The sequence below is a fragment of the Rana temporaria genome, chromosome 1, assembly GCF_905171775.1.
Source record: "Rana temporaria chromosome 1, aRanTem1.1, whole genome shotgun sequence".
NCBI lineage: Eukaryota > Metazoa > Chordata > Amphibia > Anura > Ranidae > Rana > Rana temporaria.
Genome location: NC_053489.1, coordinates 291375117 through 291400906, shown reverse-complemented (window position 1 = coordinate 291400906; position 25790 = coordinate 291375117). Strand labels below are relative to the sequence as shown.

General features: G+C 43.5%; 1 protein-coding gene across 1 annotated transcript in view; it reads right to left on the bottom strand.

Moving 5' to 3' along the window:
* The window catches only part of VLDLR (very low density lipoprotein receptor), a 78191-nt gene that overhangs the window by 22850 nt on the left and 29551 nt on the right, over positions 1-25790 (bottom strand). Inside the window, 10 exon segments of the mRNA XM_040357297.1 lie at positions 555-777; positions 7363-7483; positions 7485-7534; positions 12852-12977; positions 14386-14505; positions 14873-14995; positions 15096-15218; positions 16297-16668; positions 17667-17789; positions 22295-22417. Coding sequence (XP_040213231.1) covers positions 555-777; positions 7363-7483; positions 7485-7534; positions 12852-12977; positions 14386-14505; positions 14873-14995; positions 15096-15218; positions 16297-16668; positions 17667-17789; positions 22295-22417 — 1504 coding nt within the window.

Here is a 25790-nt window from a genome sequence, read left to right as displayed (position 1 = left end):
TTTGTTTCAAAAACAGACCACCACAAAGCTACCACCGTGTCCCACTCTTCAATAACTCTCCACAAAAGAGAGCCAAAATGCTTAAAGCACTGTACATCAACCGCAAAAACACATGACCAGCAACAAGGCAAATTAACTTAAATCTAAGGGTTTCCCCGCACACTTGCTGCTATATTCATCTGTCAGTGCCCTAAGAAATACTCTGGGTGGGGTGAAGTGCCGTTTTTTTGGGAAAAGTAAAGAAGGCACCAAGTTTTAGACAAGCTTGAGTCCTTACATTAAGGAAATTACATTCAGATAGGACCTGGTACTTGTGTTAGTTCATCTACCAGCTCTACTCCTTTAAGCCTAGGAATTCAAAGGTCTATAGTTAACATGGAGGAGAGATAGAATAGTTTAATTGGATGGCTACGAATCCAGATTGAAAAACCTCAGTCCAATGAGGCAAAATACCCACAATGGTGCATAGCCACATGATCTGCGTTTGCTTTAGTTCTCATAAGGGAAGGAACAAGGACTTGCCAAGTCTTAAGTTACAAAAAAGGACAGATTACCCAGATATTGGATCAACAGCTATGGATGATGGATCAATCAACTCTGTGCTGAATAAGACCCTCTTTTTAGAGCCACTGAAATTGGACACGGAGATGGTCTTCAAGCCAACATCTGCCCAATAAATGTTCTTGTAGACCCAGTCAACAGCAATGGCTGCAGGAGTGTGCAAGCCTTCTACAACCTTCATATGCTGTCCTACTCTGTCACGAATATCCACTGAAGCTCTAGGAGAAGAGAATTTGAACTGTTAGTTGTTTACACAGCATGAAAGTAAACATGTCATAACCAAAATATTTAATACATCCATATCTTTGCCTCCTTCCTCACTCTGCTTCCATTATGAATACAGGATATGCCTGGCAATTGAGGGGCAAATGTGAACCGACAACTCCATATAGCAGCACAAATTATGAGCCACACTATGGGTGCTAAATTATAACTAGAAGCTATAAGTAAACATTGTATGGAGGTGGGAAAAAAAACCCCACAAAGTGCTGAAGGCTACACTACAGGACATTAGAAAGACTATGCCAATCCAAGGCTATGAAGCCCGACAGGTCATTCTCTATACTGTATGGACAATTTATAGACAAACATGTGGCTCTTCAAACAAAAAAAAACACACACACACACACACACACACATATAGATCTGGTTCCCTAGTCAGTCACATCCCCTCAGTTTAAAAAACAAACAAACCTAGGGAACACATTTAACTCCTTGAACACCTAGTGTTAACCCCTTCTGTGCCCGTGACATTTACACAGTAATCCGTGCATTTTTATAGTACCGATCGTGGTATAAATGTAAAAACAAAAAACAAAAAAACGCACACCCTATTCCCCCATTTTGTAGATGCCATAACATTTGCGCAAACCAATATACGCTAATTGAATTTTTTTTACCAGAAATATGTAGAATACAAACTGGCCTAACTGAAGAAGAAATTTGTTTAACATTTTTGGGGATATAGCAAAAAGGTTTTTCAAGATTGTTGCTTTTTTTGTGCTATATTGTGCTATAAACAAGTGATCAAATACCACCAAAATTGCTCCATTTGTGAGAAAAAACAAAAACCCACAGACGTCAATTGTTTGGGTACAGCGTCTCATGACCGCGCAATTATCATACGGGACTGCGTCACAGGAAAATGCAGGAGGCCCAGAAAGCTGAAGTGGGTGTAGGAAAACCTACTGTACAGCATGTGGCTGGTTTAAAAATTTCCAAATAGCAATTTTCTGGTGGACTTCCCATCACGTGTCTTATGTAATATGGGGGGGGGGGGGTCCAGCTCTGCTGTCCTCTAGCACAATAACTCATGTGGGATCATTTAATACTGTGGAAGTGACTACCTATGAATCCTCAAAGGTTTAGTTTGTTCTTAAGGAATGATGCTTTCTACATCACCTCTGCCTAAAGCCAGACTCGAGACTGTCTCAGACATCAACTATAGACAGCCTAAGCTGTCCGGGTGCAAAGAGGGAAATGTAGAATGGCTCCAAGGCTCCCAAATTGAGTAACGGTTTAGCTTTTTTTTTTTATTTAAAAAGGACTCTTGACACCTGTTCATTGATTATGTAGTCAAACTCACTCCTTGGAAGGATAGACTCTTGCAGGGCTGTGCAATGGTCCATTTGGGGACAATGGGAAAATAATTTTTGTTGATTGTCCTATTCCAGGCCTTTTACCAATGTAGAAACACCAACTTGGCATCCTTGTGAATGGTCAGGTGAAGGAAGGATTAGGTTTTACAAGTGGCCAGGCCCGTCGCTACAGGACAGGCAAGCAAACAATTACCTGGGGCCCCCCAACTTCCCCTTTCCAGTCTGTAGCGTGGCCGAAGCTCCTCTTCTTTCCTCCTGTCAGTCCGGCCAAGTACCGCGCGGTACAGGAGATTCAGTGTCCTGTTCCCAACCGGACTGACAGGAAGTGCACACTGAGTGCTCACTTCCTTTCAGTCCGGCCGGGAACAGGAAACAATCTCCTGTAGCGCAGGGACCTGGCCGTTCTGCCGAATAAGTTCTGCCCGGGGGATAAGGACCCCCCCCCCTGTACTGCGCATGCGCAACGCCGAGTCTCTGAAAATACAGCAGGACACCTGACTGACAGTAGGAAGAGGAGCTCGGCCACGCTACAGGTAAGAAGGGGAGGTGAGAATAGAACAAAACATGGGGGGGGGTAAAAGTGATCACAAAATGGTAAAATATGAATAAAAGCAATGTGGGAAGCATAAAGATGCTGGCATCTTTATGCTTCCCACATTGCTTTTATTCATATTTTACCATTTTGTGATCACTTTCATTGGCTATATTTACACTGATTTGTAAGATATTTTTATAAATAAAATTCATTAGTTGATCTACACCATATGGAGCCCTCTTTCATATTTCATGCTATGCTGGGGCACTAGTGATTCCATCACCCCTTCCATTCACCCGGCTGTTGGTTTTCTTTCTGCTTGCTTTGATTTCTGCGCTGTGTGTCCGGGGGGGGGGGGGGGGCCTCCATGTCCATTTTGCTTGGGGCCCCTTAATTCCTTCAAACGGCCCTGCAAGTGGCACAATGTAAAAAGGAAGGAACCTGTAATTAGGCAGGGTTCAGCCTTAATGGACCTTCTTGGCAGGGTTGTCATTTTAAAACACATTAATGCTACCCATCAAGGAGAGATTAGGCCAGAGGTCAGCAACTAGCAGAGGTGAATAGTTAGCTGTAAATGATAAATCCCAAAGTAATCCAAGGAGGTTGCCCAGCAGTAGAGAAATGCAATTGAAGGCACAACACCAAGTTGGCCAGGAGATCAATATTTAAGGCTGCTGTTTAGTTGTCAATATCAAGTCCTGAAGTATCAGAAAACTCTGTAGAGTACTTGTAAATGCTCCAATAGGGGTTAGTTAGAACTAGGAGAGCATCATCTGTGATTAGATTTCCCTCAAGTTCCAGTGATACTGGGATTGTCCAAGTGGCAGAGCTAAGGGTTCTAGAGCCAAGTAGAGGACCAGAGAGGGATCGTTGTCTTCCTCAATTTTTTATATTTTATTTTTTTTTAACAGGAGGGAGAAGGAGATGAAAAAAAATAGGACCTCAAGCCCAAAATGGCATCTCCAAAGCCAGTACATATTAAAAATCCCACGTGAGGAATTCAAAGCCTTGCATATATTTAAGGGAGGCGGCCTGAATTTTGCAGTAATGTGAATGAGATGGAGGACCTTATGGATATTGTCTGACCGGAACAAATCTCACCTGTTATGTATGAGGAAATTAAGGCATCTATCGAGTCAAGTATCAGTACCTTCAAGTCCACGTTTAAGAGAGGTATTGAGGCAAGACTACTTGGGTATTCATGTGGTTCCAAGTCTGAAATGGGCAAAAAGCACATTTCATGGAACTGGAATTTAGCCAGGTAGGGAACCAAGAGGAATGAGAATTTTTTGTAATACATAACTGGAGAAACCCATTCAGGCCTGGTGCCTTAGAGGGTTTCAAGGATTAACATGGAATTATTCGAGCCAGAGACCTTTGTGTGACAGACCCAATCAGGACAGCTTTTGGAGGGGACTAGGGACAAGCATCAACCTACTGATTATGGCCCATCTGCTTTTACCAGTCAGAGCATGGAAAAGGAGCTCAATTTGGACTCTAATCCCATGGAGAGAAATCATTCTGATTGACAGTCTGATGTTCAACATGATGAACGCTGAAAGAGAGGCTTGGATTAATTCTGAAGACAATAAAGCTTCCCTTATGGAGTGGATGGAAATGTAATTAATTAGGGTTGTCCCGATACTAGTATCGGTACCGATACCAAGCATTTGCCCGAGTACTTGTACTCGGCCAAATGCTCCCCGATGCATTGTACTGTCAGCGGTGATCAGTCCATGGGGAAGTTACAAGTTCCTCTGCTCTCTCCCCCTGTGCGCGGCTTTCAGCTGCTTTAAAATCAGCGGTGATCGGTGCTTGTAACTCCCCCACACACGATCACCGCTGACTGTCCCGTGTCCTCCAGCCCCCCTCCGTTTTGCTGCAGTCTCCCTCCCTTTGTGTCCCCCGCCGTGTCCCCCTCTTCTTCCGTGCTCCTCCTCCACCCCCTGGAACTGTCAGGATGGAGAGCGGGGTAGGAGCCGGTAAATCTGAATCCTTACTGCTCCGAATGGACAGAGTCAGTGATCACTGACTCGGTCTATTCACATAACAGTGTAAACTGATTACAATGATTTAAGTTTATAAATGAAGAGAAGACGCTGTCTTCTCTGCATTCATTTTCAGCGCAGCTGAGGCTGCTGAGAAAGGAACTGGGGAATCTGTGTCCCTTTCTCAGTCTCAAAGAGGAGGAGATGTCAGAGGTCTGTTAAGACCCCTGATATCTTACCAAAGCCCCCCAGCAGGGCTGAAAAAAAAATATATATATATAAATTTAAAAAAAAAAAAAAAAACCTGACGCATGCGATTAAAATAAAAAAAGTAATCGGTATCGGCGAGTACTTTGGGGGGGGGGGGGGGAGGGGAAAAAAAAAAAAAGGTAATTTTAATCGGTCTTAAAAAAAAAAAAATGGTATCGGGACAACCCTAGTATTAATCTTGTACAGGTTAATGGTCAGGGGGGGGGGGGGAATCCGGTGGCCCTCCTGCAGACTGGGTTGGAGAAGCTACTCCACAAGTCAAATCAATATCTCGCAAGAAATCCAAGATAAATTCTACATTTTAATACTGCCTAAACATTGTACGAGTTTTTTCTTACAATTACTTTAGTAGCCAGATTACACAAGTGAAAAAGGCAAACACCTGAAAAGACTGAATGTGTAATGTACTGGTTGCTTGGCTGTGCACTCCAACTACTCAAAGCAGTTGGTGCCCGACTGTTTAGCTTATGGTTAGTTAGATCACCGTTAGCTGTTAATTGAATTGAAGTTTGCATTGTCATGCAAAATCCCAAGAGGGGATGTCTCCTGTGGGAATAAAGTAGGTGTGAGTTTTAAGAGCAATTCCATGGTCTTTTACCTCAACATCTAGTTTGTACTATGCTTGGGGTAAAGGGCTGGTACTAGCTCAGTCTGCTAGAGGGTTTTGGGAGGGCAGGAGGCACTGTTGGTGGAAGAACCCAGACAGGGTGTCAGGCGGTCCAATCACAATCTGCATGAAAAAAAAAAAAAGGCCTCATGGTCTGCAGCCGTCAGGCTTGATCTGAAGGGAATTAATGCAGTTTATTGTAATGGGGAGGACCGTGTAGATCTAGTTTGATGGAAGGGTTTTAACTAAAATCATTTTACTTATTACTAGTAGTTAAACTGGAATAAGATACACAAAATGATTACACCTCCAATTGTGTGGAGCTTAAATACATCTAGTGTAGCCACTTGTACCCCTTTCCTAACCAGGCCAATTTAGAGCACTCACAATTTGAGTGGCAATTACTTAGCCATGCAACACTGTACCAATATGAAAATGTATTTTTTCCCACACAAAATTGTTTTGGTGGTATATTACCACTTGATCTTTTCTCATTTATAGTGCAAAAAATAAAACCAAACTTTTTACAAGCATTTGTCTTCATTTGTTATAAAATTCTTCAAGTACATTTTTGGCCAAACTTATACTTCTACACATCTTTGGTTAAAAATAACCCCAATCAAGATGTATAATTCGGTCTTTGTGAAGGTTATAAAGTCTGCAATGCCAAGGTGCCAATCATTGCAAATGCACACCTGATTGTACGACAGCCTCATTTCGAGACACCAACAAGCCAGGACAGTACAAATACCATCCAAATTACCCTTTTTTTGAAAAGTAGACATACCAAGGTATTTAATTAAAAGGCATGGTGATTTTTTTAAAGTAGTCTCCCGCCTGTATTGTGATTACCATGTGTGAGACTGTCACAGATTGGCCACAGAGGCCCAACAAGCAGGGAGCACCGTCAGGTGTTCTAGGTACATAAATTACACATTTAATTTCTTGACTACCTATTACACTTTTGGGCCCTGGAGCACCAGGACAATGGAAATGCCCACAAAGATGCCCAAATTTGGAAAGCAAACTAACACAATCTAGGAGGCATAATGAGCGTTTTGAACAGGTCTTCACATGTTTTTGGAAACGTGGAAGGAAAAAATTTAATTTTTTTTACACACAAAGTTTTCCATTTATAAGATATTTCCAACACATCACATGTACATACCAAAATAAAATTGTGCTACTCAGTATGGCAATACCACGTGTGAGACTTTACATGGCCTGACACATACAGAGGCCCAAGATGAAGAGTTCAGGTGTCCTAGGAACATAAATACGCATTAATTTCCTGACTACCAATTACATTTTTGCCAGGCACTAATGGCATAGATGTGGCATTTCAAATCCAGCCCACTCATGCTGCTGCACCATCTTCCTCCTCTCACGCTGTATTAATTGGTGTGAGGATAGCTGAACTGGACATTTTATCAGCTTGACAAAGTGATTGCTCAGTCATTGGATGGAGTGATCACATGTTAGAGGGCCGCTGATTAGCCATCACAGACACTCCCGTGTGCCCAAGCAAGTCAATAGATACCCTCCCAAAACTAGCTGGCCATGCCGTAGCCATCATTCGGCTAGCGTGGTCGACAAGTGGGTAATATTGGCAAAACTTTTGAGAAGAATGTATATATTATATATAATCTCACACCACATACGGTCAATGAGTTGACCATTACCCATTCTGAGACACATAATTGCCTGAACATTTAGTTCCTGTACAACTTATGCAAAATATGGTAAACATACTGTCGCTGGCAAGCAGATTTTTAACATTAGAATCAGACTGATTAGCCATACCGAAATATGCCTTTTGATTCATGTCAGCCCAGAACAGATTTTGTCCTTCAATATCAGCATCCAGGGCAACTGTATTCCGCAACTGTTCCACTAACTGAATATATTCCTTTCTTTCAAGTCCCAACTTTCCGGATATCTCTGCGATTTGTAAATATGAGACTTGGTTCCCTACCTATAAAAACAGAACATAAAAAAACAGAAAACTGTTCAATTGATGTGGGGCAGAGGTTTGCCATCATCCCTTAATAGTATCCAATCATTCTAAGGACAGAGAATTTCAATGAGGGAGAAAACCGCCAACATATATGCCAACTATATCACTGTTCATGGGTTTGTCTACACCACCTTCCAGGTTCAGGACAGGTGCCCACTAACTAGGACCATGCAGGTCATGTAAAAAATAAAGATAAAAACGGATCAGAACAGTTGGTCACAATAACTGCTGTTCAATGGAAGAGGTCCCCATAAAAGAGGTTGCATCTGCCTGGGGTGGTGTGGAGTCTCCCTCGATGTCAAGTGGGGTTATTCCATCCGTGGTATAGTTGTATATATGGTGGCAGTATATCCCTGAAGAAGATGGTTTGAAATTAGTGAAACACTTTGGAATTCCCTTTCCATGAACAAAACAACCTTGGAGCAATTTTTTGGTAATCCCCCCCAAAAAAAAAAGAAAAAAAAAACACCCCCACACAAAGCTTCAGGTTGTGGACATCAAACCACAACCATCACTGCAATCACCATAAAAAGTTAGCTGGAAAAGGGGTGAGCAGCATATATCTCTTAGTAAATATTGATAGCATCCCCTCAAGCTTCAGCCCCTTTAAACAATGTTCCTCTTCTCCACCGGGGCAGTAGCAACTGCAGTACAGTAGCTGTAGGAGAAGAACGTTCAAACTAGAGCCAATAGTTTACTATTGATACCTATATTCTCAATAAACATATGGTACAATGACCAGAATAACAGAAAAATGTATTATGATATACTACACCATGATGCCTCCATCTGGGTCTGGTTTGGAAGATTTTCTTCTTACAGCTACTTTAAAACCGCATTTAAGTCTTTTGCAGTTTGAGTCATATTTAGTTGACTAAATAGCCAGTACATTTTAGGCGTCTAAATCTAAGTGGTTATCCGAGCTGGAGGCAGGGTTACCCAGGTTGCTGCAAAAGTCCTCTACTGTTGTCCCTTAAGCAACAGTTGACTGCTTTCAGGTCTTGTTTGAGGATTTCAGGGTTCTTGGAGGAGACCCACTGTGGGGTAATCTCAACTTTAAAGGAAGTTTATCAGCTGGAGGGTTTTCAGGAATGGAGGGAGGCTGGTATTTACAAGGTTGCCCAATTATATCATGTTTTGAAGTCCTTTTTGGACCTTCAAAATTAATTTGATCTTCATAGAACCCAATTTTACAGATATCTCCAACTAAGACATGCTCTTTAGGCTCCAGGCCAACCCTCTACTCTCATGCTTGTCAGTCATTCCTTACTTGAGGATATTTGTTATGGTCAGGAGAGGAAGGGCTTGATTTCTCATATCTACTCAAACCTATTAACTATGCAGGATATAGCAAATCTACCAAATAGAAGAGGTTGGACACAGGATCTGAGAGAAATTTATACTTTGTCTCATAGGTTGTCCCATCTCATTTTGCTGCATAGGCTTACCGTACACCTATTCAATTACATCGTTGGGGAGGAGAGGCTCTAATCCATCTCATGTGGCGCTTGCCCCAAGCTACATCGTTACTGGGGTGATGTCACTGAAGTTATCTCTTCAGTATTCCAGGTTAGGATCCCATTGGATCCCTTGATCTGTGTCTTGGAGCAATTGATGAGGAAGTACTTTCCTTACCCTGCAATATAGCGGTAACTAGACTATTATACATAGCTCGTAAACTGGTTGCAAGGTTTTGGCTGGCTGCACACATGCCGACTAAACTTCAGTGGGTGAACCAAGTAAACTATGTTCTCATTCGAGAAACATTTAACATACAAGCATAGAAATGCACCTCGAAAGTTCTATTCTATATGGCAGGCGTGGCTAGATACACCTGGTTTGGCACCTCCGCGATTAATCATGTATCCTGTGTTAAAAAGGAAAGCAAATTAAAAAAAAAAAAAAAAAAGTATTTTTTTGTTTGTTTCCTCTTTTTTTTTTGGCTTGTTGGCCTATTCTGTTTTGTCGGATCTTCTCTTTTTGTTTGAAAAGATCTTATGTGAACTACTTTTGTGCCGCTACATTGTATGTACGGTCTCCTGATGTTTTGTATTTGATTGTACAAGGTATGTTTTGTTTTTGATTGCAAAATAAACAAATTTTTTTGATTTAAAAAAAATAAATCTAAAAAAAAAGGTGCAATTAAATTGTAATGCATTCGTTAAACATGTCTCTAGGAAATTTCCAAACTCATTATATACTGCTGGAGTGAAAAAGCCAATATTATTTATGTTATTGAGGCATGAACATGTACTACAGACCAGTGTTAATTTTGAAGTCAAATTTCTATTTAGTTTTAGTCATGGGACTAAAAAACGACAATTTAGTCAAAAGACCATTTTAGTCTTACTAAAATGCCTTTAGGTCGACTAAAGTAACACTGCTATCCATATTACTAAAGTGATTGATTTTCAGGTGAGTAATGGTTTGATGAAGTCTACAGATTTAAGCTTCTTCGCTTGATAAACCGTTAGATTAACTAGTGGATGTGAAAACGTATGCATTTTCACCTTTGAATGAACTGGAGAAACCCTTACATGCATAATTTCTAATGGGTGTTACTTTGTGCTTTTTTTTTGTGCTTTTTTTTTTTTTTTTAACAGGGAAAATACTTTGTGCTTTACATTATACAAATTCTATAGACTCACCTGCCACTTTGTTACACCTTGCTCGTACCCCTTTTACCTTCAGAACCGCCTTAATTCTTAAACGCATAGATTCAACATGGAGATGGAAATATTTCCCAGAGATTCTGGTCCATATTGACATCACACAGTTGCTGCAGATTTGATGGCTGCACAGCCATGTTACACCACATCCCAAAGGTGCACTATTGGAGATTTGGCGACTGGAGGCCATTGTAGTACAGTGAACTCCTTGTCTTGTTGAAGACACCAATGGCGAGAAGATTTGAGCTTTGTGACATGGTGCATTATCCTGCTGGAAGTAGCCATCAGATGGGTACACTGTAGTCATTAAGGGATTGACAACAATACTCATGCCACGGCATTTAAACAGTGCCCAATTGGTACTAAGGGGCCCAAAGAGTGCCCATAACCCCCCCCCCAACCATCAACCTGAACAGTTGATACAAGGCAAAATGGATTCATGCTTTCGCCAAATATTGACCCTAAAATCTGAATGTTGCAGCTGAAAGCGAGACTCAGACCAGGCAACGTTTTCCCTAATCTTCTAGTGTCCAACTTTGGAGAGCTTGTGCCAATTGTAGCCTCAGTTTCCTGTTCTCATCTGATTGGAATGGCAGCCGGTGTGGTTTTCTGCTATTGTAGCCTGCTTCAAGGTTCAATGTAAACCAGAGATGGTTGTGCATGAAAATCCCAGTAGATTAGCCTGCCTGGAACCAACCACATTCAGAGTCGGTTAAATCCCCTTTCTTTCCTATTTGGATTCTGGGTTTGAAATTTAGCAAGTAGTCTTCACATCTAGATGCCTAAATGCATACAGTTGCTGCCCTGTGATTGTCTGATTAACACTTTGTGTTACCAAGCAAGTGTACCCAATAAAGTGGCAGGTGAGTGTAGGCCATTTATAAAATGGCAAGAAAAAACATCAACAGGTATTTATGCATTAAAGCGGATCTCCACTCTAAAGTGGAGTCCCGCTGATCGGAACCCTCCCCCCCTCCGGTGTCACATTTGACACCTTTCAGGGGGAGGGGGGTGCAGATACCTGTCTACAGACAGGTATCTGCACCCACTTCCGGCCCTACGATACGGGCAAAGGACGGGTTTTTCCTCCGCTTCCCGTCGCCCCCCCCGTTGTATGCTGGGAACACTCGGCTCCCAGCACATAGCGGGAGCCAATCGGCGGGCGCAGCGCGACTCGCGCATGCGCCGTAGGGAACCGGGCAGTGAAGCCGGAGCGCTTCACTTCCTGGTTCCCTCACCGTGGATGGAGGGGGGGAGCAGCAGGGTGACGAGCGATCAGCTCGTCATCTGCTGCGATCACCGCTGGACTCCAGGACAGGTAAGTGTCCTTATATTAAAAGTCAGCAGCTGCAGTATTTGTAGCTGCTTGCTTTTAATATAGTTTTTTAGTGGCACATCCGCTTTAAAGTTTTGGTGCTGCATATATATGTTTTTGGTTGAGGGTTTTGTATACTGAACTTGGCTTTGCTAGCTGCCCGTTTCCTCAAAACATTGACTTTTGCACCATTGTCCTCTGAATGATGCCCATGCTGTGAACGTGTACTTTACCTACCCAATCCCCAGAAGCCATTAAAAGATCATTGTAGCAATAGCCACTACAGTGATTTTTCACAGGATGTTCCAAGTATGCATACTTCCATTGGTCCAAGCTGTACAAAGTTCCTTGATCTGCTTTTAAAATCAGAGTTGCTGGGGATGTATAGCTTATAAAAAAAAACAAAAAAAAAACCTACTGGCTATAAATCGAAATGGATACCTCCTGATATCCCTGTACCCAACTGATGCCAGGCTCCCAAAGAGACAGGCGAAACTTTGCAAACAATTGTGGAAGGCTCAAGAGGGGGGGTGGCAAACTTGATAGCTTCTCATTAGTTCTAGACAATTTTACCTGTAGTACCTGGCCAATAGCTTTGACATGCCCCTTTAATATGCACACCCATTCAGATGTCAACATAAGGAAAAAAAAAATAAAAATGACTGGATAACTTTCCAGGACGGTAAGCTCATGTGATCCTGCTGGAGGATGGTTTTGGAAAAGTCACTCTACTACTTTATTGTAAGTTTCTCTTTTTGCAATGTCCTTTCCAACTGAAGCTGCAAGCACTTCCAAATACGGATCGTAAAGCAGTCCAATTGCTGAATCTACACCACTCAGTGAGGTAGTGGAAGGAAGCCGTGACTAGAAAAGTGCAGTACCTTGCAGCTATATGTGGCAAGTAGATCCATGTGTCCCAACACATACATTTTTTTTCTTAAACATACACAGCTTTATTCTTTATAAATGGGCTGGCATGCCCCCATGTGATTCTACAAGTTAGAGTGCTCATTAGTTGGGGTTTTAGACCGAATACTAATCTATCTGTAGTCCATGCAGAATGCAACAATCTAGTCTTTTAGTCTATTCAGACTTGCACGATGATCAGTGCACAATTTAAAATATTAATGGGGTTCACCAAGCTGCATGAAGGGTGAACCCGACATTCACAAAGGGGTTGTTAATTACAGGGAACATACTGCAAGTTACATGATACCAAATTGCTATATAGAATCTGGAGACCAAGCACAGCAAATCTGTTGTGCTGTAGTCACAAGACTTGACACCTTACCTACTGCCTTGCACACTCCTGTGTATAGGTCCATCTGATACCCTTTGCTGCACTCACACTTGTAGCCTCCCTTCAGATTGACACATATTTGACTGCAAATGCCTGGATTTTGGCATTCATCAATATCTAAAAAGAAATATATATAAAATAAAAAATAAATAAAAAAAGTTCTTGACATTGCAAGATGTACATCATTAGCAAAATTAGTTCTGTTAAAGCTTGCCCAATTTCAGTTGGCCAGCATGAAATGAGTCATGTGAAATGGTGCCAATGGAGTTATATGCATGTAAACTAAAACAAAAATCCACACTTGTATAAAGTTATAGATCTATTCACCCAACAAGTAAAGCTGACTGGTATTAGGGCCAGTGTTGACTGTCAAATAGCCATTTCATGTGTATGGCATTTGACCTCCAAAGCTGCATCAGCTTACTAAAAGCTTCTAAGATCATGCAGAGTTAATTTAAGTACATTTACAGTCATGGCTGAAAGTGTGAAGTGGGAGAGGGATAAATGCGCCACTGCTCTAGCAAGGAGTGAAAGAAGGGAATCTAGTAGTTTACCTGGGCCATTAGGGCCTGTCAATGGCATCAGTTTGAGACTCTTCAGAATGGACGGTGCATCTGACTGCCTGACTTTCTTCAAGCAGGTTATACATTCGCATAGACTTCATGGGAATGTAAAATCTGCTTAAAATCAAACAAAAGCCTGTTTAGCAAGGGCCTGTGATGATGGCCTTTCACATAAGGCAAGTTATTATGCCTATACAATTCAGTGAATACAAAGCCAGCTTGAAGCAGGTCACTAAAAGGAGTTGGTTTACCTGCAGGTCAAAAAGCACCTGTCAAATTTGTAGGATCTCAAAAGGATTTTAAACACAAGCCCATTAATGCAGGTCCCAAGGCAACCATGTTAAAGCAAATACAGGTTACAAACTTACAAATTGATGAGACAGGAAGCAAAAGGAAATCTACCCCAAGCAAGAGAAATTCACTCCTGTAAGTCCCCCCCCATAAGAAAAGTGTCTCCACTGAAGCTTAATCACCACTCAGTTTCCACAAAAACCCAAACTTTTCAAAATTTCATTGTCACAGGGACAGAAAGTGGAGGTGAATTTTGACCAGGGGCACAGACCGCTACATACAGCAGCTGCTGGCTTTTAAATAGGACACTTACCTGCCCGAGTCCAGCGATGTTGACACCCGCAGCCGATTCCCCCCCACCAGCTGTGGGTGCCGCCATTGCTGGTAAGGGTACCCAGCAGTGTAGCCTTTCAGCTTCACACCAGGAACCCTGCTGCGCATGCGCGAGACCCACTCCTCTACTACTGGCCCAACGGCTGAGGAGGGAGCCCCAGCCGTGACGTCAATATCTGCGGCTGAGGCTCCCAAAAGTGGGAAGGGTATCTTTAACAAACCTAGAGACCCCATCTTGTTTGTAACCCAAGGACTGCCTGTACTTTAAAAAAAGCAAATGAGTTGGACATCTAAAGTTCAAATTTACAAAAAAAAAAAAAAATCCCCCACACACTTACCACCACATGTCTTTCGGTCAATCAGTTCAAAGCCAGCTGGACAATCGCATTCATAGCCAATAACCAGATCTCGGCAGTAGTGAGAGCAACCACCATTATTGACGTAACATTCATTTAAACCTAAAAGGGAAAGAGGCAAGACCTGAGAAATGGTTTCTCAAAGAATTAGCACCCAGAACAGCTTAAACCATAAAAACTGGCTTAGTTGCCAACTGCTGCTACTCCACAGGCCTTTTCATAACTAGAAATGCCAAAAAGGCAAATAAGAACCACAGAATATGAAGTTAAGCATTAGTTTGAGATGCAGTTAAAGTATGTCCCCCTCATTCGTAGTGAATTTGGTCCAAAAGTCTAGGGGGTCTGACCTTTACCCAAAAAAATAAATAAAACTATGGCCAATTACAGCAAGGACTGCAGTGGGGGCTAAAATGCTCTATGCAGGTCACATTCACACTTCTGCATGATGCCAGAATACAAAGCTACTTACCACAGTCCTTTGCGGGTTCATCGCTGCCATCTTTGCAATCAAACTCCTGGTTGCAAACCTTGTTTAAACTGATGCATTCGCCAGATCTGCACTTGAATTTACCAGGTCCTGAACACTGAATGACTGAAGTCAACCAGTGTAGGGAAAATGAGGAAGAATCAGACAGGCACTTACGTTTTCTGTACAGACATACACCGGAAATAAAGCCACAATATGTGCCCACCATTTTTACAGCGAATTTCATCAGTGCCATCAAGGCAGTCTCTCACACCATCACATTGTCGAGTGCCATGTATACAGTTCCCATCTTCACATTTAAATTGGTCAGGCTGACATGTACGAGGTGCTAAGGGGGAAAAAAAAATAAAGAAACTAAACACCACATGTCTACAGTTCAGGCTAAATGAGCCTTTTAATTTCTAAAAAGTCCAGTACACCGGCTGCACATATTGGATAGTTGATCAAAGCCAGACAGGTGGCAAGTTTTTTTGACAAGACAGACATGCTGGAAAAACCAGCAGCCTATTGGCATCTGATCAGAGCTCACAGACAAATGCTTGAGTGCCAACTGGTGTGTTCTGGCGGGGAACTGCCCCCCCAGAACACAAAAGCTTAGTGGAGAGATCACTGCATTAACATTGCATAGTTGGTACAAAGAGCTCCTCAATTTATTGTCAAGTTCACTGTGGGAGGGGGAATTGAATCATAGCTAGTAAACATTTAAAAAAGAAACCTGTACCCATGGCTGTTGGTAGTAGGAGTTTTCTAAACCGAGCACTGCAGAAGCCATATACCTTCATAATGCTTAGACTTATGAAACCATCTCAACACTGCAGAAAGGGTTTCTTTCAAGTCATTGCGTCTAAAACACAATCCCTTTAAAACTTGTAATATGGGACATGAATGCCCTGTTAAATCAGGATGTACTAGGAATGCAGTATATTTAAACATCTGTAGAAAGGGTTGTGGATCTACATTTCCCATCTTCATTTTGCGTTCCCTGCTCCAATACAAATATGAAGAGGTTTCACCATGGACCAATAAAAAAAAAAAAAAAATGGAGCCAGGAAGATGACACTGGACACCACCCCCTAGGCCAACAAATAAAAAAGGGTGGCACTGCTATGAGCAACATTCATAGTGCCACAAAATTTAAAATCACAATTACTAGGTCAAGAACTGCAGTGTTTACTACAAGAATTCAAATTCCTTCTGGATTTTTTCACAAGCTTACTTTACAGACTGTCAGTTCTCATCATGAACGAAAGCTGAGCAGCAGCATCCCTGTGGCGACCGAATGCTTATTTCTAGCTAAAAAAAAATGCAGGTTGAGGGGCTTATGCGTGTGCAGACGATCCGACTATAGTTGGAGGGAAAATAAAATATAAAAACCCACACAAAGAAATACAACATAATTGACTTACGGCAGTTTGTTTCATCACTCTTATCCTTGCAGTCCGCATCGCCATCACACCGCCATTTCCTGTGAATGCATTCTCCAGAGCCACAAGGAATCTCACTGGGGGTACACCTATGGGGCGTAACTGGCTGGCGGCCACACTGTTCTAGAGACTCATCTGAGTGGTCAGCACAGTCTGCATCATCATCACATACCCAACTCAGTGGTATGCAGGAAGAGTTCTTGCACTGAAACTCGTGAGCACCGCATGTTGGAGGAGTGCAGTTTACTTCATCACTTCCATCAGTACAGTCTTTGTGACCATTACAGTAAAAGCTAAAGGAAATACAGCGATCATTGGAGCAAGTGAACTCAGCTGGACTACAGGTCACATTCTCTGTAAGAGAAGGCAGAGCAATAGAAAAGTTAACCATACTGAAGGCATCTTGAAACACAAGGCACATTTTTTTTTATGCCAGAGCATTGGAGAGCATTAAGGCTTGGTTCACACCTATGCATTTTAGCGTATTTTCAGTTTTGCAGAAACTAGTCCATTTACCATGGTTTCCATAAAATGCACAGATGTGAACTACAACCACAGGAAAGGGCCAGGACTTTGGTTCCATAGAATAAATAAAGAATAAATATCAAAATTCACCTATAATATGCAAACTGCATAAGCGAGTCAGCCAAAAAAAAAAAAAAAAAAAAAAAAAAAAAAAACACCTTAGACCACTCAAATCATTCTGGCCTTACATGCACTTTAATGTGCACCTATTCAAAAATGTTCCCAAAAAGGGCATTTAGCTTTCAAGCCTTTCCTCTAAAAATAAAGATAAAATCAGTCACACTTTAAAGACAAACTTTTCAAAGAACCCCCCCCCCCCCCCCCCTCCCCGCAAAGGTATGCAAAATAGATTTTATTTGGAAGCTGCAAAGTGTCCAAATGTTAACCCCAGCTGGTCTCTGTCCCCCAGAGACACAGCCGCATTGAATATTGTCGCCAAGTCAGCCGAGGAGCTTTAAGAATTTTTAAAACTGTCAGCAAAATCATTTTCCACTTCACTGCGACGGCTCTGACCCTGCTGGCTATGCAGACAGCTAAATAAATGATGCCCAGTTACAAAATGTTCATTTGCAGCCGGTTTGTAAAACAAACATTTTTTGCTAGCTGCACAGCCCTACAATGATTCTACTGATTGTAACCCGAATTAAATGGCAAGTCTCATTTACCATGCTTGGGTTACCGTACTTACCTATAGTCATAGGCCGTCTACAACACAACAGTCCAGCCATGTGTAAAATAGCTGGTTGGACACTGCAATAAAACCCAGCAGGGCTCCATCCACAACCTTAAGGTTGAAAAACCCCCACACACCAAATTCATGAACTTACGGCAGTTCGCTTCATCCTCTTCACTGTCACAGTCATTTTCACCATCACACACCCAAAAAAGGGGGATGCATTGTGTAGAACTAGGTCCACAGTTTACTTCGGTCTCCCTGCATGTTCTTTGGTCTGCAGAGATATCAAATTGAAAAAAAAAAAAAAGGTTTTAAACAATTTAAGTCCCAATAACATCGCACACATCCATGTGCAAATCAGACCTTTTTATTGCTAGAAAATTACAAAACTTAGAACCCCCAGACACTTTAAGAGGTTTTTGATGGTAAAGTCACATTAGGCTGAAGGTGGGAGAGGCAGTGGAAGTGCCCCGTTGTGAAAGTTGTACGCAGCATAGCACTTTGTTGCTAAATGTAAAATGCGCCTAGGATGGCGTCCGATTCCCTATATAGATCTTTAGCGATGCCTTATTTAGAATCTGGTGTCCAGTTATGGAGACATCACACAAAGATATTGAGAAAATAGAAGTTTAAAAATGTGAATGTCTGGGGCATTACATAGAGTGACTTCAGGAGGAAAGAAATAAGGGGAGACCTGATTGAAAACATTACCACTTGCCTACTGGCCACTTTTACCCCTTTCCTGCCCAATTCTCAGCTTTTAGTGCTGTCACACTGACAGTTATGCAATAGCATACCCATATGACATTTTTACACAGAAAGCCCTTTTGGTGGTATTTATATAACTTTTAAGCAAAAAAGGTTATACAAGTTTTGCAAACCGTAATTTCTCCCTTAGACGCCTTTCACACTGAGGCGCTATAATGCTAAAATAGAGCCTGCAAAAGCACCCTGAAAGAGCAGCTCCATTCACTCCAATGTGAAAGCCCGAGTGCTTTCACACCGGAGTGGTGCGCTGGCAGGACTGTTATAAAAAAAAAAAAAAAAAAAAAAAAATCCTGCTAGCCACATCTTTGAAGCGATGTATACACCACCCCTGCCCATTAAAATCAATGGGCCGAACCGATGCAGTGGTTTTATTCTTTCTTGGCCGCTAGTGGGAGGTTAAAAGCACCCCGCTAGTGGCCGAATAGCACTGTGAAAAGAGAGAAAAAGAAAAACCCCTTTTTTTTTAAACACATGACTGTCGGAGCCGCATAGTCATATGCCATTTTAGATAAAAGGATGCCACTAGGAATCAACACCATGTGCGCCCCCCTGTGCATCTGCAAGGGAGCAGCACAATTTGTCTGCGGGTTGGGGGAACACATGCGACTAGTTGACACAGAGCGTCAGTATCACATTTGTGCCCAAAAAGAAACTGCTTAAGATGGGGTCTTGATAGAGTGACGGGCTGTAAAGTGGAAACAAGTAAATACATACAACTATGTCTCCTTTATTCTATAAACCCCTTTAGAGCCAAACCTGCAATTGGAAATTAAATCCACTCAAACTAAACCCATAATACAATTGGAACAGATTTACAGCAAAGCATTTTAGAAAGTCTTTAAATAGAACATCTGCAGGTACAAACCACCTGAACACAGGGGTTGAACAATATAGAAACCCTACATTTGCAGGGCTAAAAGTGATGTCATGTTGAAACTGGAAGTGATGCAATATGGGATAATGGGTGGCATAAACTACAAACACGACTCAAACTGGAATGGTGGAGGTTTGTTGGTTTTCACAATTCACCATAACTCTTAATACTTTAAAACTAAACAAAAATTAGCAAAAAAAAAAAAAATTTAAAAAAGTGGAGCGCTCTTTAACTATGCCTCTGGTCACTGGTTAAGACCACCTCAGCCTCTTGCTTAAATGTAGCTCCTTGTAATTTCTGGAATGTTCTAGGGGGCCAAATGACCTTAAAATTAGTTCTCTAGAGCAGTGTTTCCCAACTCCAGTCCTCAAGGCACACCAACAGGTCATGTTTTCAGGATTTCCCTCAGATGAAACGGCTGTGGTAATTACAAAGGCAGTGAAACTGATCAAATCACCTGTGCAAAATAATGGAAAGCCTGAAAACATGACCTGTTGGTGTGCCTTGAGGACTGGAGTTGGGAAACACCGATCTAGAGGACCCCCCAGAACATTCCCAATTAGCCATTTTGACCCCCCCCCCCCCCCCATTCAAAAAGAGGTCCTGAAACACCTACAGTAGGTGCACGCGATATTGTGTCAATCTCGCTCCCTTTCTCGGCGAGATTGACCACCTACGAGCCCCATCGCGGGAGCCAGCGCCGAGCTGGCTTGCCGCGATGGAGAGAGCCTTCATAGAAGCGACGGGAGATCCGACTTGGATTCCCGCCAATTCTACACGTGTGCGGCGTTTGCTATGAATCCTGAGGGGGAAGTCCCCGCCGGATTTTAAATAAAAATCCGGCATGGGTTCCCCCCTCAGGAGCATACCGGGCCCTTAGGTCTGTTATGGGTTGTAAGGAGAGCCCCCCTACGCCGAAAATGCCATCCCATCATGCTCTGGTACCTACCCACGTGGGTAGGTATCACATGGGTAGGTACAGAGCATGATGGGACTGTGAGGCCTATATAGGTCCGATGCAAGCCACGCATCCATCATTTCAGCGAGAAGAGCCGGCGTGTCAACATCGGGAGAAGAAGAGAAGTGAAGAACATGACGTCACAGCACGGAAGAAGAACTCACAGCACGGAAGGAGAAGAAGACGTACAGCACGGAAGAAGGCACCGGACAGCGAGAGGAAGAACCGGGGTGCGCCGAGTCAACAGCGGAGAGCGGCGAACATAGGAGGAGACCCCCGGAGAGTTGAGAAGACCCCCCGGATAGCGGAGAAGACCCGTCGGGATAGCGGAAGAAGAAGCCCCCCCGCCGAAGACGCCGGAGGAAACCCGCCGGGGGCTTTTTTAAAAGCGACCCCCCCCCGGCGGTGGAAGAGAACCAGACGGCGGCCCCCACCCACCCGAAGACGTCAAAGAAGCTCCCCCTGGTAAAAGAGCTAATAAAGAAGACAGGGGGAGCCTCCGGAGCAGAAAAATTAATTATTTTAAAAACCCTTGTGTGGTGTGTTTATTAACTTTGACATTTTTCCTCCAGGTGAATGGTTAGGGGTACGATGTACCCCATATCCATTCACTTAGGGTGGGGGGCCGGTATCTGGGGGCCCCCTTATTAAAGGGGGCTCCCAGATTCCGATAAGCCTCCCGCCCGCATACCCCCGACAACCAATGGCCAGGGTTGTCGGGAAGGGGCCCTGTCCTCATCAACATGGGGACAGGGTGCTCTGAGGTGGGGGGGCCGCAGTGCGCCCCCCTGCCCCAGAGCACCCAACCCCCCCCATGTTGAGGGCATGCAGCCTGGTACGGCTCAGGAGGGGGGGCGCTCACTCGTCCCCACTTCCTTCCTGGCCGGCCAGCGTGCTTTGGATACGGGTCTGGTATGGATTGTAGGGGGACCTCATACGCCGTTTTTTTTCGGCGTAGGGGGGGGCTCTCCTTACAACCCATAACAGACCTAAGGGCCCGGTATGCTCCTGAGGGGGGAACCCATGCCGGATTTTTATTTAAAATCCGGCGGGGACTTGCCCCTCAGGATTCATAACAAACGCCGCACACGTGTAGAATTGGCGGGAATCCAAGTCGGATCTCCCGTCGCTTCTATGACGCGCTTGCTGGGATGTGCTGTCACTATTCCAGTGAGTGCAAGATGTCGGCGAGATCTCGGCACCATGTCGCCGAGAATCAGCGCGATGCTGTCGTGCTAAAAACACAATATCACAAACACCTACTGTACCACCACCATCCCATGATGGAAAGGGTGCCTTAAAACAGGCCATCAACCTTTCCTCACATTCTTTTGCTTTCGCTGTTTGATGATACCTAGCCAACGGCCTCACCATTAATCACTGCATGCGCTGCTAGTAATATGGAGCCGTCAGCTTACCAAGCTTTAAAAAAAAAAAAAAAAAAAAGAAGAAGCAAATTTGTTGGTGCCCGCCTAGCTGCTGCCTCTGACTGAAGTTGTCAATCTGCGGTGTCATGAGGTACAGTATCAAAAGGTTAGGACGAGAGTTTAGGGAAAGTCATCCGATTAAAAATGCTGTCGACATGGTGCAAAGACCGAACGTGACAAACTGACATTGCACAGGATTGTGACCCAGAATATGCAAATTCTAGAGGGATAATTCAAGCAGTCTTAGATGCCGAATGAGGTCCAACACCATATCGGGTAACAATTTAGTTTAACTGGAGTTTTCATATTTTGTTCAATCCCTGTACCTACATTGGCCTTCCTTTTACAGATGAAGGGCAGACCGAGTGTCAATTTTCTGATTAACCAATAGGTTTTTTTCAGGGTTTATGAAAATGTGCAACCTTACAGTCCCATAAAATCATGGGTGAAGTGTAGCAAGCTTTAAACTCCAGCAGAAATACGGACTTGTGAAGAGTTACGGTAATTGGAGGCTGCTGCAGGTTTTCACCAAGAACTTTTCATGGTTTTACCAGACAGGGACTGGGGGGGGTAGAAACCCACATTAGCAGGGTTTAACCCTTCCACACAAGGACATGTGGATCTTAACAAGGTTTAAAAAACTTGCACTTGCACAAGTTTACACAGCAAGATCACCAAAACCCCTTCTACCACAGAAACGTACAGGACCCCCCCCCCCCCCCCCCTGCAAGCATGCTTAATAGATCACTTACAGCAAAGCTCTAATGTCTCATCAGATCCATCTTCACAGTCTGGGTCACCATCGCACTGCCATCGTTCTGGAATACACTGGCCATTGCCGCAAACAAAATCTGACCCTGCACAGGTTTTCTTTACTGTGGACAGATAGACATTGGAAATCTTATTTATACACTAAAAATAGAAATACAAAACATGAAAGTGGTCTCTAGCATATTAGATCCATTTGAGTACTGGGACACTAGTGGTACTTAAAATAGATAAAAGTTAGAATTGGGCCAACTTCCTGGTCTTCCCATTGAAGATATTTTTTGCACAGCAATGTTTCAGCCTTCACTAGGTCTACAGAACCTTTACAATATTTATTAGACAAGTGCAGAGCATATTGGATGAAATCACCCCATTCAAAAAGGCAAACATTGCAACCAGCAAAGCCTAACTCCAACACCCATGATCAACTAGACCACTAAAATCTTGTCCTAGGTCTTCTGTAATTGATTGGCACCTTTCAGGGAGGGGTACTGCTCCAACTTCCAGGCGATCTTACTGTGCACAAAGCACAGCAGGGAACCGGTTTCCCTTACAAGCAACTGCAGCAGCCGAGAGTTGACGGGGAAAATCTGGGATACCAACATCGTGGGATCCCTGGACAGGCAAGTGTCCCAATATTAAATGTCAGCAACTACAGCATTTTCTTAATTTTAAGTGAAAAGGCTGACTAAAACAAAAGTTTGGAGGCAGCCACCCCAAGAATTTATAAAATAGGATTTTTATAACAGCTTACCAGTAATATCCTTTTCTTGGAATACATCACAGAGCTGCATAGTAATAACTATGTGGGTATATAGGCCACCTTCAGGTGATGGACACTGGCACACCCAAGACAGGAAGTCCCCTCCCATATTGGGAGTACCTCAGTTTTTGTAGCAAAGCAGTAAGTATCCCAAGAAGAGGAGCGGGAGCTTGGTGTTCCGTGATGTGCTTGAAAACGATTTTACAGGTAAGCCGTTATAAAAATTCTATTTTTTTCGTACCTCACAGGACAGAGCTGCAAAGTAATAACTATGCGGGATGTCCAATAGCAATGCCATCTGAGGGGAGGGAAACGCCAAATAAACAGGCCGCCATCATACGTGAGGACCTATACTGCTGCCTGCAGCACACTGCGCCCAAAAGGAAATATCCTCACGCCTTTTTACATCCAACTGATGGAATTTTGTGAATTTATGTACCGAAGACCAGGTCGTGGCCTTGCAGATCTGAGTCATGGAGGGTTGGTGATGCACTGCCCATGAAGCACCAACTGCTCTGGTAGAATGCGCTTTAATTTGGAAAGGCGGAACTTTACCTTTTAACCCATAAGCCTGAATAACTTGCTGAATCCACTTAGCAGGAGTAGACTTCAATGCTGCCTGACCCTTCTGGCAGCACAACGAAATCAGCAGTTTTCTGAACCTGAGCAGTAAGCCCTCAGATAGGCCAACTGCTCTCACTACATTCTTTAGATGTAGTGATGTCTCTTCTGCAGAGCCAAGTTCTGGAAATAATGAAGGGAGAACCACACTACCTTAGGTAGAAAGGACAGGACAGATGAGGACTCAATACCACCTTATCCTTATGAATAATCAAATACGGTTCTTTACAAGAAAAAGAAGCCAATTCTTATACACTCCTAGCCGAGGACATGGCCACCAGAAAAAATCAATTTACTAGTCAAAGGGACTATGGCGTAATGGCTCAAAAGGCTGTTTCTGCAAAAGCCGAGATACCCTTATGTCCATGGGACTTAAATTTGGTTGACAACTGGCAGATTGATCCGAGTTACCCCCTGTATGAAGGCCCGAACTAAAAGAATGCATAGCCAGCGGTCTTTGAAATAGTATCGAAAAGGCAGAGACCTGATCCTTGATAGTCTGTCAGTCGCCCCCCCCCCCCCCCACACATGGCAAGGAATATATCAGGGTGAAGAGACCACTCCCCAGGGACGACAGCTGGCAACTTAAAAAGTGTGCCTGACAATTCTCTATCCCTGGAATGAAGACAGCCAATATGCAAGGAACATGCCCCTCTGCCCAAGCTAGGATCTTGCTCACCTCCCTTTGGGCTACAAGACTCATGGTGATGAATACAAGCCACAGCCGTGGCATTGTTGGACTGAATCTCAACAGGAAAACCCTGCGTTAAACTTGCATGTCCAGGCATTCAGAGCCAGGCGTGCTGCCCGAATCTCTAGGATGTTGATGGAGGAAAAAAAAAAAAAAAAAAAAAAAAAAAAAAAGGCAGCTTTGGACCATCTGCCTTGGACAGACATTTCTTCTAGGACTGCCCCCAAACCCAAAAGGCTGGCATCTGTTACCACCTTCCAGGTGACCGGAACAAAGAACTTTACACATATGTAGATTCCTGAGCACTACTGAGGCCGATGCATCCTTAGGGTCAAGCACATTGGGAAGTCCAGAGCTTGGATCTTTTTGTTCCAGGTGGAGAGGGTGCTGTTCTGAAACAGTCTTGAATGAAATTGGGCATATGGAACGGCTTCAAATGAGACCACCATCTTCCAATACCCTCATACAAAGACGAATGGAGGGATTCTTCACTTTGATCACTTGAACCAGTTCTTTTAGAACTGACCTTTGCCAGGGGCAGGAAAAAAAATAAATAAAGTTCCTTTGGTCTATCCTTTCTCCTGGAAGTAGGGCAGATTTCTTAAAGTTGAGAATCCAAGCCAAAGACTCCAGATATCAGACTGCTGTGCACACTGATTCAAGCGGGCTACTGACTGTCTAGTAGAAGATCATCTAGGTAGGCTAGAATTGTTATACCCTTAGCCTGGCTAGGAGTGGGGCCAGAACCTTTGTAAACCCCCGGGGAGCCATAGCCAGATCAAAGGTTAAGGCGACAAATTGGTAGTGATGTTGCTCTACCTCAAACTGCAGGAATCTCTGGTGAGCAGGAAAAATAGGCACATGCAGATATGAGTCTTTGATGTCTATAGAAGCCAGCAATTCCCCCCCCCCCCCCCCCCCCCCCAGGGTGGAGACTACCGACCGGATAGACTCCATGTGAAAAGAGTGGATATTTAGGAACCAATTTTAGACCTAAAATAGATCCGACAGCCCTATTTGGCTTTGGCACCGTGAAGAGGTTTGTGCAACATCCCAACCCGTGCTCTTCTGGAGGAATCTTTAAGATTACCCCCTGAGATAACTGGTTCAAGACCTCTTTATTGGATCTTTGGGAACATTTGATCTCAGAAAACAAGGTGGAGGAAACGCCCGCAATTCTAGTTTGTAACCTAGAGACACCATAGCAATGACCCATCTGTCCTGATCTGCCAAGTCCCTGAGAACTGCAGAAGCCTGCCGCCCACCCGATCAAGCGGGGCAACCCTTCATAAGGAGGCCTTGGGGTTCTGCTCAATAGGTTTCTGCCCCCAGGACCTTGTGTCCCTGGACCTTCCCTCTTGACCTTCCCTCTTGACCCTGACAGAGGGGGCAGTTGTGACTGCGA